At 53.8% G+C, this 14,437-nt stretch overlaps 1 protein-coding gene across 2 annotated transcripts in view; it reads left to right on the top strand.

Moving 5' to 3' along the window:
* The first annotated feature begins 3,387 nt into the window (after positions 1-3,387).
* Positions 3,388-14,437, top strand: part of SLC38A8 (solute carrier family 38 member 8) — a 30,973-nt gene continuing 19,923 nt past the window's right edge. Inside the window, exons 1-4 of one of the 2 annotated variants that reach the window (XM_032284551.1) lie at positions 3,388-3,799; positions 4,087-4,321; positions 9,551-9,749; positions 13,480-13,621. In XM_032284551.1, coding sequence (XP_032140442.1) covers positions 4,133-4,321; positions 9,551-9,749; positions 13,480-13,621 — 530 coding nt within the window. In that variant the 5' untranslated portion in view covers positions 3,388-3,799; positions 4,087-4,132. The remainder of the gene's footprint in view (positions 3,800-4,086; positions 4,322-9,550; positions 9,750-13,479; positions 13,622-14,437) is intronic. The other variant, XM_032284550.1, reaches the window with a different exon arrangement.

The raw sequence follows: 14,437 nt of genomic DNA, 5'->3' as shown, positions 1-14,437 counted from the left end.
AAAAAAAAAAAAAAAAAAAAACTTCTGACGCCCAGTCCTGCCCTAGGTTGGTTTAATGTGCAGCTCTGTGGGTGGGTTTGGCATTGGTAGTGTGAAAAGTCCCAAGGCGGTTCTTGTGTCCCTAAGGTTCAAAACACTGTTCTAGAAGCTCTGAACTGGGCCCAGGTGAAAACAAATTCAGATAGGAGTATGGCACACACTTGTTTCAACCTCTGCAGCTGCCACGGGCCACTCTTGTGCCACATGCACCTTCCTCCGGCCCCTCCTGACAGCCCCCGAGATCAGGTGCCCATGTCCTCCCATTTCACAGCTGACTTGAGTGAGACAGGTCTGAGACTCCAGAGCCAGGGTGAGGAGGACGCCGTGCGCTATAGCCACTGGCCCCTGAGGGCCTGCCCTCATCTGTTCTCCAGAATTTTATTTATTTATTTATTTTTCCTGAGACGGAGTTTCACTCTTTTGTTCAGGCTGGAGTGCAATGGCGTGATCTCGGCTCACTGCAACCTCCACCTCCCAGGTTCAAGCAATTCTCCTGCCTCAGCTTCCTGAGTAGCTGAGATTATAGGCACCTGCCACCACCCCCAGCTAAGTTTTGTTTTTTTGGTAGAGACAGGGCTTTGCTATGTTGGCCGGGCTGGTCTCAAACTCCTGACCTCAGGGGATCCGCCCGCCTCTGTGTGAGCCACCGCACCTGCATCTGTTGTCTGGAATTTTCTAATGGATGGTCTGGGAAATGATCAGAGGCCTCCTTGTCGTGAAAGTTCCTAAGCCTGTCACCTGATTCTGGAGAAGGAAGGGAGGGTCCTCAGGAGCTCCCTTGGTGGGGTGAGTCCCTGCAGCATCTCGGAGAAAGGCTGGGCCATGCTGGGTGATCCCGTGCAGGGCAGTGTGGGCCACGGCTGGCTGCATCCACATGGCACCTCTGTGCAGCCTCCTCATGCTCCTGCTTCGCCAGAACCAGTGCCAGGTCCAGGAGGGGGGGGCCGACTGAGCAGAGGGTGGCTGCCCACCCAGCAGCTGCAGATGGAGCCCAGCAGGGCGCCCCTCCACAGCTCGGGAAAGGTCACACAGCCCTGTGATGCCGGCAGAGGGTGGATATCAAAGTCCCTCCGAATTAAGAGGTTTTCCCCATTGCCTGGAATTTCACAGCCCGGTGGCCAATTTCTAAGTCATGCACGTTAATGGGCTGCTAATGAGGGACCCACCGGCAGGGACAGGGAAGTGTCCCCCAATCCCCCAGTGGAGATTAAGGAGTATAAAGCCCCCAGCTGCTGATGAAGGCCCCTTTATCTCCTTTCTCAAGAGGCCGGATTTGGGGGAAGCGTGAATGACTTAGCCTCTCTGGCAGGCCTGGGAGAGCTGCGTGAACACTGAGTGTGGCCCCGCCCTCCCCCAGCCTGGGCTACTGCACAGCCCTGCCTGCCGTGCCACCCACAGCCCCTGCCTTCCTTGCTGTGTCCAGTGCCATGTCCACATGGTTTAGTGACCCTCCAGCAAGTGGGACACGGAGTCTAAGCCTTTCCCAGCTCAGCCCTGACCAGGGTTTCTATCCTAGGGAACCCCCGTCCACTGTGGGCCTTCCCGGAAGCACTGGCTCATGCCTCTGGCAGGGGGAGTCTCCACTTCCCAGAACATCCCCCCAGCCCTTCACCACTGATGCACAGACATCTCCTCAGCCCGCCACACCTCCTCCAGGAAGCCCTTCCAGATTTGTCTCCCTTCTTGGGTCTCATAGTCCAGTCCTTCTCCCATTGGGCTGGGGTGGCTTGTGTGGTCTTGATCTCCCCACGGGACCATCCCTTTCTCTGGAGGAGAAGCCGTGTAGCCTGCGACTGTTACCTTATTTGGAAAAAGGGTCTCTGTGGATGTGATGAAGGAACTTGAGATGCGATCAGCTTGGATTACCCAGCTGGGCCCTCTGAAAAGAGAAGACAGAGGAGAAAGCCAAGGGAACATGGTGCTGGCACAGACAGCAGGGATGCAGCCGCCAGCCAGGAAGCGCCTGAGCCCCCAGGAGCGGGAAATAGCAGGAAGGATCCTCCCTCCATGGCCTCCAGAGCGAGCATGGCCCCCTTTCTACCTTGACCGACTTCTGGCCTCCAAGGCCATGACAGAGTAACTTTCTGTTGTTTTAAAGCCACTGAATCTGTGTTGGCAGCTTCAGGAGCCTAGCAGCGGAAAAAGCAAACGATGTTCCCTTTCCTGTCTTTTCTGGCTTCTGTGAATTCATTCACTCACTCACACACACACTCACTCATTCGGGCAGAGTGCTTGTGGTAGGAGGCTGTGGGACATTGCAGCCTCCGAGAGGAGCCTGACTCCGGGTGAATCCCAGCTTTGTCGCTTACCAGCTGTGATACTGGGAGCCATGTGCTCCACCTGCCTGAGCTCAGATCCTGCATGGTATGGGGTGGGAGTTGCAGGACAGTGGGGACACCTGCTTGGGAATCCGTGTGAACTTAAGTAGGCTGGGTTCTGTGACACATTTAGTGGGCAGTGGTGTGAATGCCATCCGGGCCCCGGTCCAGCCTCGATATCTAGGACTGCAATCCCGGCTCCCTTTCCCTTGCCCCTGCTGAGAAGCTGGCCACTGACTCTGCTGGTAGAGCATTTCTGGAGCAGCCGCGGTGTGAGCCGAAAAGGTTGGACAAGGCTGCTTATCAGGAAGTAACAGGAGTCGGGGGTGGGGGCTGGTCTGGTGTTGGACCAAGAAGTACTGACTTGGTGCAGCAGGGCTTTGGGCATTGAAGACATTTAACTTAAAGCAGCGGTTCTCAACAAGGGGCTGAACCAGGGGTGCTGGAGTCACCTGGGAACCTGTTAGAAAGCCAGGTGACCAGACGCACCCCAAAGCCACTCATTCAGAAACACAGGTGGGGCCTGGTGGTCTGTGTTTGAACAAGCCGTCCGGGGATTCTCAGGCAAACTGGAGTTTGAGAATGCATGTGAGAGGGATCCTGGGTTCCAGGAATAAATGGTCAATTTCCAGATCTGCCCTGCATGTGCCTGCATTTTCCAGAATGGGGCCATCTCCGATATTCGGCCCCGCTAGCTGACCACGTATCAGAGACTCTCACTACTTAAGCAAGTGTAGCCCAGGGACCAGCAGCTGCCACTCCCCCGAGCGTTCAACAAGCCCCACAGTTGACTCATGTGCATGGGATTAACTTGAGGTGCACCTGCTGTAGTTGGGAGGCGGAGGTGAAGAAAACCACCCTGGGTGGGGGAGGGGGCGGGGGGAAGCACCTGCGGGCTGTGGAGCCTGTTCTGCAGATGAAGCGGCTGGTTTCTGCTTTTCACGACTCCTCCCTGGGCGGGGGGCCTCAGGGAGGCTTCTGAGGGCGGAAGTGCTGAGATCAGGTGCCTGCTCCCCCACCACAGCTTGCTGTAGCTCTCCAGAGCAGCTGAGAAAGCCCCACCCCTGGGCTGGGCCTGCAGGGGCTGGGAGTAGGTAGGAGCCTTAAGCTTCCCTTGCTCAGGTCAGAAGTCTCAAAAGCTGCAAATTCTTGGGACCCAAGGCCCTGACCACTCGTGGCTGTCCTCCTAGATGGGGGGGGGCCTGACCCTGAAGCATACCCGCTAGGAATCCTTTAATTAATGACACACTTGCCCCTGGCCAAGCTAGAATTTTCCTTTTCCCACCCCTCCGGCCCCAAGAAATCCAGCTGAGCCACCTGGAGTGAGCCCGAGTCCCGTCCCCGAAGGCCAAGGACTGTCCACAACTTAAAGGCTGGATTTGGTGGTAAGGACCAGGGGTTGGGGCTCTGCCTGTGCAGAAGTGTGGCTGGAAGCAAAGGAGGTGCATGGGGGGAGAGAGGATCGATGGGGAAGAGAGAGGGAGGGGGCAGGGTCAGGTTGCCTTGGGGTCCAGTGGGAGAGCAGGAGCGAGAATTATGCATGTAGGGAATGGGATGAGGAGGGGGACCAGAAGTCATGAGCAGATGCACTGAGGCACCCTTTGGAAAGGGGAGCTGAGGCCAGGGAAGTGGGCAAGAGAGGCTCAGGGAGGGCTCACTGAGTCGGGGAGAGACTGAGTTGGCGTGCCTGTGTTTGGACCAGCCCTCACTGAGGATTCCTGGAACTTAGGAAAGAAAGTGTGAGGCGACACTTTCCACCTCTGCTGCCTTGAGCCATGGAGGGACAGACCCCAGAAAGCAGAGGTCTTCCAGAAAAGCCCGACCCTGCCGCGACCGCTGCCACTCTGTCCTCCATGGGTGGTGTCTTCATCCTCTTGAAGTCTGCGCTGGGAGCTGGCCTGCTCAACTTTCCCTGGGCCTTCTCCAAAGCGGGCGGTGTGGTCCCTGCCTTGCTGGTGGAGCTGGTAAGTCCCTAGGAATTGCGTCCAGGGGACGGGTAGCAGGTGGCTTTGTTTTTTCTGGGTGGGGTTCTTCGCATCGCTTTTGCGAAGTTGTGTGTCCCATAAGCTATAGCTTTGGGGTTTGATTTTCTATCCCACTGCAGTCCCAGAGGGAGAACATCCCCTACGGGCACTGCTGAGGTCTGATACGTAGCTCGCAGGATGGAGCTGTAGGCATCGCAGCTCCCGTATGTGAAGTGGGCATTTCATTCGGGAAAGAGCCTCTCCAAGCACCCTGCCTGGCCAGCTGCTGGCTCTTGCCTGCTGGTCTGAGCTCATAAACTAAAGCTGGGCCAGGCACAGTGGCTCACACCTGTAATCCCAGCACTTTAGGAGGCCGAGGTGGGCAGATCACCTATGCTCAGGAGTTCAAGACCAGCCTGCTCCACATAGTAAAACACAGTCTTTACTGAAAATGCAAAAATTAGCTGGGCATGGTGGCAGGCACCTGTAATTTAAGCTACTCAGGAGGCTGAATCAGGAGAATTGCTTGAACCTGGGGGGTGGAGGTTGCAGTGAGCCGAGATTGTGCCATTGCACGCCAGCCTGGGCGAGAGCGAGACTGCATCTCAAACAAACAAAAAACAAGTAAGCCTGGACTCCTGTGTGCAGATTGAGCCTAAACTGGTGTGACACCCCCATGCTCCCCACCCAGAGCACGGCCGGGCGTTGCTTGGTGTCAGGTGTTCCGCCCTTCTGCCTGCCAGGTGTCCAGCCGGGGTTCCCTTCTGGGGAAGCACAGACGCAGAGCTCTTTGCTGGGGGAGAGCCACTTGTGAGCACAGCTGTATCTTATTTTCTAAGATCTCGTTCCCGGGACTGATGGAAGGAGTTGCTGCCTTTTGTGGTAAGCTCCTTGGCGGCTTTCTCTCCTGAGTCCTATGGCAGCTGGTGGATAATGGCTGAGTTCCAGCTGTTTGTGGGCCCTGAGGCTCCTCTTGTCTGTTTGGAAAGGCAGTGTTGGGTGTAACCTGTGCCACCCCTGGCATTGGCCTAGCCCAGGATGGATGAGGCAGTGGGGTCCCTGACCTCCTGGAGCTTCGTTCTAATGCAAAGTCAGACAAGATGCACGGCATCAGTTTCAGATGGTGGATCATGCCAGGGCGTGTTGGGTGTCTCTGGGGATGGGGGTATGATATGGCGTGGGGTGGTCAGAAGCCTCTTGGAGGAGGTGACCTTTGCGGTGAGCCCTGTTGGAAATGGCAAGAGCTTCCTGAGATGCACATGAGAGGCGGCATGCCTGTGTTTAGACTGGTACTTCAGGAAGGCTTGTTACAGCGATGGAGGAGAAGCCCAGTCTCAAGCCACAGAGGGCACATGGAGAGGAGATGGAGCTTGGGGTAGGGTCGTGGCCAATCCCAGGGCAGCAGGAAGCAATGTGGGCCAGAGGCGGGGATCCCTGCTCCAGGAGCGTCCCAGCCCTGTCCGCGCATCTTGCTGAAATGCAGATGCTGGTGTTGCAACCTAGCGAGCACAGAATCACCACTGAGGCAAAAGTAAGCCAATTCAGAGGGTCATTTATTGCCAGCGACCATGGAGGACTTGTGTCTCTCCAACCCGTGGCCCCAAAAGGAGGATGTCAAGACCTTTTATGCCTGTAACTACCTCCTGGGCCGGGGTGGGGGTGAGGGGCTTTGGACATTCTGTAAACCCCTTCCTGGGCAGGGGTGAGGGTGAGGGGCTTCGGACATTCCGATTGTTACTTAAGTGGTTCACAGAAGTCAAGATAAGCGTTAGCTTACACATTGCCTGGGTAGGGTGGAAATTGCAGACTTTATTTACTTATTACAAGTCGCAGGGGCCAAGATGGTGTGGGTTTGGATTGCTTGCCTGTCACATCAGGGTTACAGAGAGCAGGTTCAACAGAAAGCCGCCGTATGGTTGAGGTGTGCACTTTGATGGGGCATTTACCATGTCACACTGGCCCTGCAGGGCTGGGGTGAGCTGAGACTGAGTGTCTCACTTGCTTTGGGCAGACGGCTGTTTTGCATAGGATGACCTCTGGAGGTCAGCAGACTCGAGGAGGGAACCCAGACATGAATAAATGGAAACTCTCGCAGAGCAGAGGAGCCAGGCTGGCTCTTGACAAGCTCCCGCCACCCCAAGTTGTTCCTTTAATCTCCAGGGCTGCCGGGCTGGATGTCACTGTGAATGACAGAAGATCTGGGGGAGCCTGCTTCCCCCTACTTGGCTGGTGAGGCTTCTGCATGGGGAGGATTTACACCTGAAGTCAGTGGGCAGAGGTTGGAGGCCTGACTCATTAGGGTTGGAGGTTTAGCCACATTTGATGAAAACCATCTAGGGCCATACCACTCTGGACACACCCGATCTCATCTGATCACAGAAGCTAAGCACGGTTGGGGCTGGTTAGTGCTTGGATGGGAGACGTTCCATGAAAATAGGCAAACCCCCTCTTGGGACCTGTGGAGAGGCCGGGCCTGGCATGGCAGGCAGGGCTCCTTGCTGTTCTGCTGCCTGGAGGCTCAGTCCCTGCTGCAGTGACCTGTCCAGGGATGGCTCACAGGTGAGGCTTCCTCGCTCCCACACCTTTCCCTTTTCCCTGCCTCTTTTTTTTTTTTTTCTTTTGAGGGTCATACTCTGTCGCCCAGGCTGGAGTGCAGTGGTGCGATTGTGGGTTACTGCAACCTCTGCTTCCTGGGTTTAAGTGATTCTCCTGCTTCAGCCTCCTGAGTAGCTGGGATTACAGGCATGTGCCACCACACCTGGTGAATTTTGTCTTTTTTCGTAGAGACAGGATTTCACCATGTTGGTCAGGCTGGTCTTGAACTCCTGACCTCAGGTGATCCACCCACCTCGGCCTCCCAAAGTGCTGGGATTACAGATGTGAGCCACCGCGCCCAGTCCCCCTGCCTTTCAGCCGCAGATGTTTTCCAAGTGTCTGCATGTGTCAGGCCCTTCTCTGGGCAAAATAGAAAACGGACACTGTCCAGGCTTGACGGAGCTTAGAGCCTGGAGAGCAGGGCGTTGGAGAAATCCCTCAATATTTTACAGTTGCCAGTGTCTGTTTCCTGGGACTGCTACAACAGATGACCACGAAAGGGAGGGCTTCAAACACTGGAAACGTATTTTCTCCCAGTTCTGGAGGGCAGGAGTCTGACATAAAGGTGTCAGCAGGGCCTCATTCCCTCCAAAAGCTCTTCCAGCTCCCAGAGGCTCCAGGGGCTCCTCAGCTTGATGGCCGTGTGACCCAATCTCTGCCTCCCTCTCTCCTGTCTCTACAAGGACACTCCTCATTGGGTTGAGGGCCCATGTGGATGATCCAAGATGACCCCACCTCAAGCTCCTTAATGACATGGGCAAAACCTCTTTTCACTTAATTACCTTTTCCTTGTCGACATCTGCAAAAACTGTTTCCAACAAGCCACATTCACAGGCTCTAGGGATTAGATGTGGAACGAACTAATTGTGATGGATTCAGACAGTGGACTGTTAGCAAAAGGCGCCAGCCGCCTGTGTGCACAATGTGGATCCATCTCGCATGCGCGGCGGAGCTGGGGGAGCCGGGAATGTTACAAAGGTGGAAAACACTAGACAAGTGGTTTCTTCTGGGGATGGATGGAGACAGAAATGGGACCCGTGGGACCGTCCAGGGTGAGGGTAGGGTTTGGCTGGCACATGTGCATTGCTGAACATCTTCCAGCAATACACTGAAGATTTTGTGCATTTTACATGTAAATTTTTGCCCCGTAAGAGAAAAGGCCTATGAACAAACAAACATCAAGCTCTAATGGATGGGAGGCACGCCAGACTATTCCAGAGGACGCACATGGGTGTCTGCGACTTGCTTCAAAGTGCAGTCCTTTAAGATGCACCAATGGCTGCACAGAGGCATGGGTGGCAGGGTGGAGAAGCAGTGAAGCAAGCACAGCGATGTGCCTTGAGGGAGTCGGGTGGCTGCCCACAGGGGACATTCACTGTAGAATTCTTTCAACTTTCCTGTACGTCTGCAGTTTTTTTTTTTTTTTTTTTTTTTTTTTTTTGAGATGGGGTCTTACTCTGTCACCTAGATTGGAGTACAGTGGCATGATCTCGGCTCACTACAGCCTCCACCTCCTGGGTTCAAGCGATTCTCCTGCCTCAGCCTCCCAAGTAGCTGGGATTACAGGCATGTGCCACCACGCCTGGCTGATTTTTGTATTTTTAGTAGAGAGGGGGGTTTCACCATGTTGGCGAGGCTGGTCTCATACTCCTGCCCCAGTGATCCGCCCACCTCGGGGCCCCCCCAAAGTGTTAAGATGACAGGCGTGAGCCACAGCACTTGGCCTGAAAATTATTGATAGCAGCTGAAATAGAGGGAACATAATTTCTATGTCCCTGGTTTTTTTTTTTTTTTTTTTTTTTTAAGCAGAGTCTGGCTCCATCCACCAGGCTGGAATGTAGTAGCATGATCTCGGCTCATGGCAACCTTCACCTCCTGGGTTTAAGCGATTCTCCTGCCTCAGCCTCACCGGTGACTGGGATTATAGGAGCCTGCCACCACGCCTGGCTAATTTTTTTTATTTTTAGTGAAGGCGGGGTGTCGTTGTGTTGGTCAGGCTGGTACCAAACTCTTGACCTCAGGTGATCCTCTGGCCTCCGCCTCCTAAAGTGCTGGGATTACAGGCATGAGCCACTGCACCCAGCCAGAACACCATTTCTTAAGCACTCATGTGCTGAGCTGAGTGTGTCACAGGCCTCGTTCAGTCCTGACGTGTCACAGCACCCCTGCAAGGGGGGGCAGTGCCGCCCCCATTTCACAGATGGAAAGCAGGGGTTGCCAGCCTGCCTCATGCCACAGCAGGTGTGTGGTGGTTACAGTCTAAGCCCAGCTGTGCACAGTCCTCATCAGACTCCTAGCTGCCACGCTTACTGCCTCTCTACCCACAACCCAGGCGATTTCAAGAGAGTAAACTCTGGGTCTCTGATGTCTCATTTGTCCCACCGAGGCAGGATGGTCTCAGATTCCCAGGTTCACAGCCTAGAGGTAGTGAGGTCTGTGGCCTGCTCTTCTGCAGCTCTGTTGCAGATTGGGTGGAGGGAGGACAGTGACATAGCTGGTAGAGTCCCCCTCCCCCATGCTGTCAGCAGCTCTGGCCTCTGTGGGCAGAAGCCATGTGGAGGGTGTGTCTGAGGGGTGGCTGGCTGGGGGTGGGTGGGCTGTGGGCACACCCCAGCTCCTGGTTCTGCTCCACAGGTCTCCTTGGTCTTCCTGGTCAGCGGGCTGGTCATCCTGGGCTATGCTGCTGCTGTCAGTGGCCAGGCCACCTACCAGGGTGTGGTTAGGGGACTGTGTGGCCCCAGCATTGGGAAGCTGTGTGAGGCCTGCTTCCTCGTCAACCTGCTCATGATCTCTGTGGCCTTCCTCAGGGTGATCGGGGACCAGCTGGAGAAGCGTAAGTACCTTTGTGGGACTTGAGGTGGCCCAGAGTGCTGGACCCCAATGACCTCTTGGGGCCTCTGGTTGGTGAGCAGGATGAGGGGCCCTGGCCTGGGCTCTGAGGGACAGCAGAGGCTGACACCACACCTGTGTTCCTAACATGGTGGGGAAGGGAGGCTCAGAACAGGTAGTCGCCAGTGGGATGAGAATCATGGCGTGCACAAGTGCACAAGAGAGGTTGTGGCCACAACTGGGATGTCCAGTGGGGACAGCTCATTTCACAGATGAGGAAATGGACCAACAACAAGAAGCCCTTCTCAGAACCAGTAACACTTTTAACTTTGGGATGGCTGTGGCTCTTAGCCTTCACGCATCCTTGGCCTCTAGTTCCTAAGATTTTCCCTCTATGCACTGCTTTAGCTGCATCTTACCAATTCCGTTATGTTCTGTTTTCATTGGTCTTATTTCTCACGAGTGGCAAACTTAAAATACTTGCTAATTTTCACTGTGGTTTCTTTGACTCATGAGATGTTTAGAATTGTGGTGTTTAATTGCCAGTTATTTGGGAGTTTATTAGATACCTTCGTGGTTTCTACCTTAATTTGCATTGTGGTCAGGGAATACACACTGTGTCATTTCAGTCTTTGGAGATCCAGTGAGACTTGCTCTGTAGCCCAGCACATGGTCCGTCTTGAACTCTTTTTGTGCTCTTCAAAGAATGTGTACTCTGCAGTTGCTGAGTCCATTAGGTCAGGGTGGTCAACAGCTATGTTAAGGTCTTCCATAGCAACCATAGTAATTTGCAGGTCTAGTTATTCTATCAATTCCTGAGAGAGGATGTTAGAGGATGTTAAAATCGCCAGCTGCGATTGCAGATTAGCCTGTTTAGTTCTGTCAGTCTGCATGCTTCACGGTCTTTGAAACGCTGAGCAGGTATATCCTTTTATTGTTATGAAGTATTTGTCTCTGGCGTTGAATCTTCTTCTCTACTATTAATATAGCCACGCTAGCCTGCTTAAGACTAGTGTTTATATAGAAGTTCTCTTCTCATGTCTGTCTTTATTTTTTGTTGGAGTTTTGCTCTTGTCGCCCAGGCTGGAGGGCAGTGGCACGATCTCAACTTATTGCAACTTCTGCCTCTGGGGTTCAAGTGATTTTCATGCCTCAGTCTCTCGAGTAGCTGGGATTACAGGCATGTACCAGCATGCCCAGGTAATTTTTGTGTTAGTGGAGACGGGGTTTCTCCATGTTGGTTAGGCTGGTCTGGAACTCCCGACCTCAGGTGATCCATCTGAGTCGGCCTCCCAAAGTGTTGGAATTACAGGCATGAGCCACCTCCCCTGGCCCATTGTTTAACTTAGAATCTAACTGTGGCTTGGGATTGTGTGTGTGTGTGTGTGTGTGTGTGTCCTTTTTTGCAACATCAGCCTGAGAATGGCTTGGGATTTTAAAATGCATTTCTCATAGACAGCATATGGTTAGGTCTTGGTTTTTTATCCAACTTGACAGTCGCAGACTTCAGATTGGAATATTTAGACTTGTAATTGGAATGTGATTGTCGAGAGGGTGAAATGCAGTCTACCGTTTTGCCATTTGTTTGTTCGGTGTGTCTCTTGACCCATGAAGCTAAGGCCCCTGACTGCGGGGTATTGAAATAGAAGGCTGCTGTCTCTTGGTAAAGACTATCTTACATCAGAAAGAGCTGAGATGGGCATATCTGAACCTCTTAATGGGTAAATGGGCACAGAAATGTCCTGCCCACCAATGACAATTAGAGTTGGTCTGAAGTGTCAACACTGGGGAACGGTAGTTTTGCTGTGTTAAGAAGGATTCTGAGCCTCACCATGAGCACAGCCCCCTCACTGCTAAGAGGATGGATTAGGATATGGGCCACCCCATGTCTGGGTGGATTGACTGTGGTGGAGAGAACGTTCGTTGTATATTTCTGGTTAGATATTTGGGGATGTGTCTGCATAGGGAAGGCCAAGCTTCTGCGAGGGAGTGCTAGACAGAGATTGGAGTGCTTGGGGGAGCCATGGAATGAGGTCCACATGACCTTGTCTTTGATGCTGAAGATCTTGTGCCCCAAGGAACGCTGGGTTTAGGAAGGAGCTGGTATAGTCCTGCTCAGGCCCCGAGGACCCTGGCTATGGGAAGTCCAGATGCAGACAAAGGGACTGCCTCATCCCATGCCGCCTGCAGGCCCAAAACCCACCCACGATCCCAGTGCCCTCCTTGAGGGTGTGCATTCCCTTGGCATCTCTGGCCCTCCCACGTGGGTGCTTCTGTGAACTACCTGCTTGTGGAACTTCCCCTGCCTCATTTTGTAGACAGGAGCTATTCTCACAGGTATTCATTGCTTTGCATGGGTGCCCTTGTTGAGTGAGAACAAAGTGGCATTTGTGACACCTCAGTGCCAATGCCCACCTCCCCCACCCCTTACCTGCCCAGGTGGTTCCCAGGGGCTCCCACTGTGAGCCACCCTCCCACTCTCCTATGCTTCCCCTCTCCATGTATCTGGCCTCTTAGATTGGTTCCAAATCATTCATCCTACTGTGGCAGAATGAAAATGTCCCAAGATTCTTTGGTGTTCTTTCCATGGAGTGGTCCGTAGGGCCTGTGTCCCTTGCCTTAGAATTAGGCGGGCCTGGGATGGCTTTGCCCAGCAGTGTGTGGGAAGTGGGATGCTATGCCAGTTAAAGGGCCTGGCTTTTAAGAGGCCAGGTAGCTTCTGCCTCGGGCTCTGGAATCCCCCAGCTTTGTGGAAGAAGCTGGAGGTGCCTGTTAGACATGCCCATGTAGAAAGACTCCCAAACTATAGGGAGCCCAGGTGTACCCACCAGGTACCAGGTGTGGGCGTGCCATCGTGGGCTGTCCAGACCAGCCCCACTGCCAGCCCGGTACCCCCAAGTGGCCCCTGCCAATGCTGTGTGGAGTAGGATTGGCCCTGTACTAATTCTCTACCTACAATCAGTGACGTGATAAAGTGGTTCTAAGCCACTGTGTCTGGGGTCATGGTTTTGCTGCAACCATGGGGACCTGCAATGCTGATGCACAGCAGCCTGGCACTGCCCACTCAGCAGCCAAAAATCTACTTCAGACCCGCATTTGACCCCAGGCACCACTGGGTTCCTGAGTGAAACCAAAGGGTCTTTGACCAGATGGTGTGCCTGGTCATCCCCACATCTCCGGCCTTAAGATGGTGCTGGGCCTGGCACGGTGGCTCACTCGTGTAATTCCAGCACTTCGGGAGGCCGAGGTGGGCGGATCACGAGGTCAGGAATTTGATACCAGCCTGATCAACATGGTGAAATTTCACGTCTACTAAAAATACAAAAATTAACCAGGTGCGGTGGAGAGTGCTTGTCATCCCAGCTACTCGGGAGGCTGAGGCAGGAGAATCACTCGAACCTGGGAGGTAGAGATTGCAGTGAGCCGAGATCGCACCACTAAACTTGAAAGCTTGGGTAACAGGGTGAGACTCTGTCTCAAAAAAAAAAAAAAAAAGAAGGGCTGGGCTCATGGAAGGAGCTCAGCAAACGTTTGTTGAATGAATTCATGTGTCAGGGTTAGTTCCCGCATGGGGCATGTGACCTGTCTCCATCTGGCTTGTGATCCCATCCCCGGGCTCCTGGGGCTGGCTGAGGGCTGAGTCCAACCCCACCCAGGGTTCAAGGGCCATGCAGGAGCCAGGAACCCAAGGCATTTTGTGCTTTGTGGCTCAGCTCTCCCTGTGTCTCTGCCAGTGTGTGACTCCCTCCTGTCTGGCACACTGCCCGCTCCGCGGCCCTGGTACGCAGACCAGCGCTTTACCCTGCCCCTGCTCTCCGCGCTGGTCATCCTGCCCCTGTCTGCCCCACGGGAGATCGCCTTCCAGAAATACACAAGGTAAGGGCTGGGGATGCTTCCTGGTGGGGGCCCCCACCTCACTGAGCATTCGTGTCAGGGTTTCTGTGGACCTGGGGTTAGAGGAGCTGGGGGATTGGCCTTCCCATTTGGAGAAGGGAAAAACAATAGAAGATTATACAAGTAAAATATATTCATACTGGAGAATGCAAGCCAAAAAAAGCAAATGACCTGTAACAACATCAGCGATACTCACGGTTTATTTCATTCTTAGACTTTTTGCACATCGGCATAGAGAGACAGAGACACCTCCCCCCAACACACACACGCACACACGAGCGCACATATACAGAGGTGGTTTTTCATTTGGTGGCTGAGGCTCTGTATACATTTGAAGAAATAAAGCTTGGCAACAATATCCATCACTCTCTGCTGCCTGCCCTTCCCCTGTTGTGTATAGAACAATAGACATTGTGTAGAAACAGCAGGCGGCAAACCTGAGCCTCCCCCAGGCCTCCGCCCTGCAAGGCGCTTGTGCCACTTGGACCGAGCCAGCAGGGCTTGTCCCTTCTCCAGTGTGACTGAGCCTGCTGGGGTCTTGACTTAGGCGTCAGGCTGAGTGGCTGACTAGCTTTTGCTGGTAGGAAGGAAATTATATTACAGCTGCCATCGGGTGCCATTAAGAATTCTGTACATCTGGGCCGGGCACAGTGGCTCACGCCTGTAATCCCAGCACTTTGAGAGGGTAAGGCGGGCGGATCACAAGGTCAGGAGTGCAAGACCAGCCTGGCCAACCTGGTGAAACCTCGTATCTACTAAAAATACAAAAATTAGCTGGGTGTGGTGACGCACACCTGT

This window comes from Sapajus apella, unplaced genomic scaffold, assembly GCF_009761245.1.
Source record: "Sapajus apella isolate SASKATOON/1434 unplaced genomic scaffold, GSC_monkey_1.0 scaffold15, whole genome shotgun sequence".
Taxonomy (NCBI): Eukaryota; Metazoa; Chordata; class Mammalia; order Primates; family Cebidae; genus Sapajus; species Sapajus apella.
The sequence above is the reverse complement of the archived record's forward strand: the minus strand, read 5'-3'. Positions and strand labels throughout refer to the sequence as shown.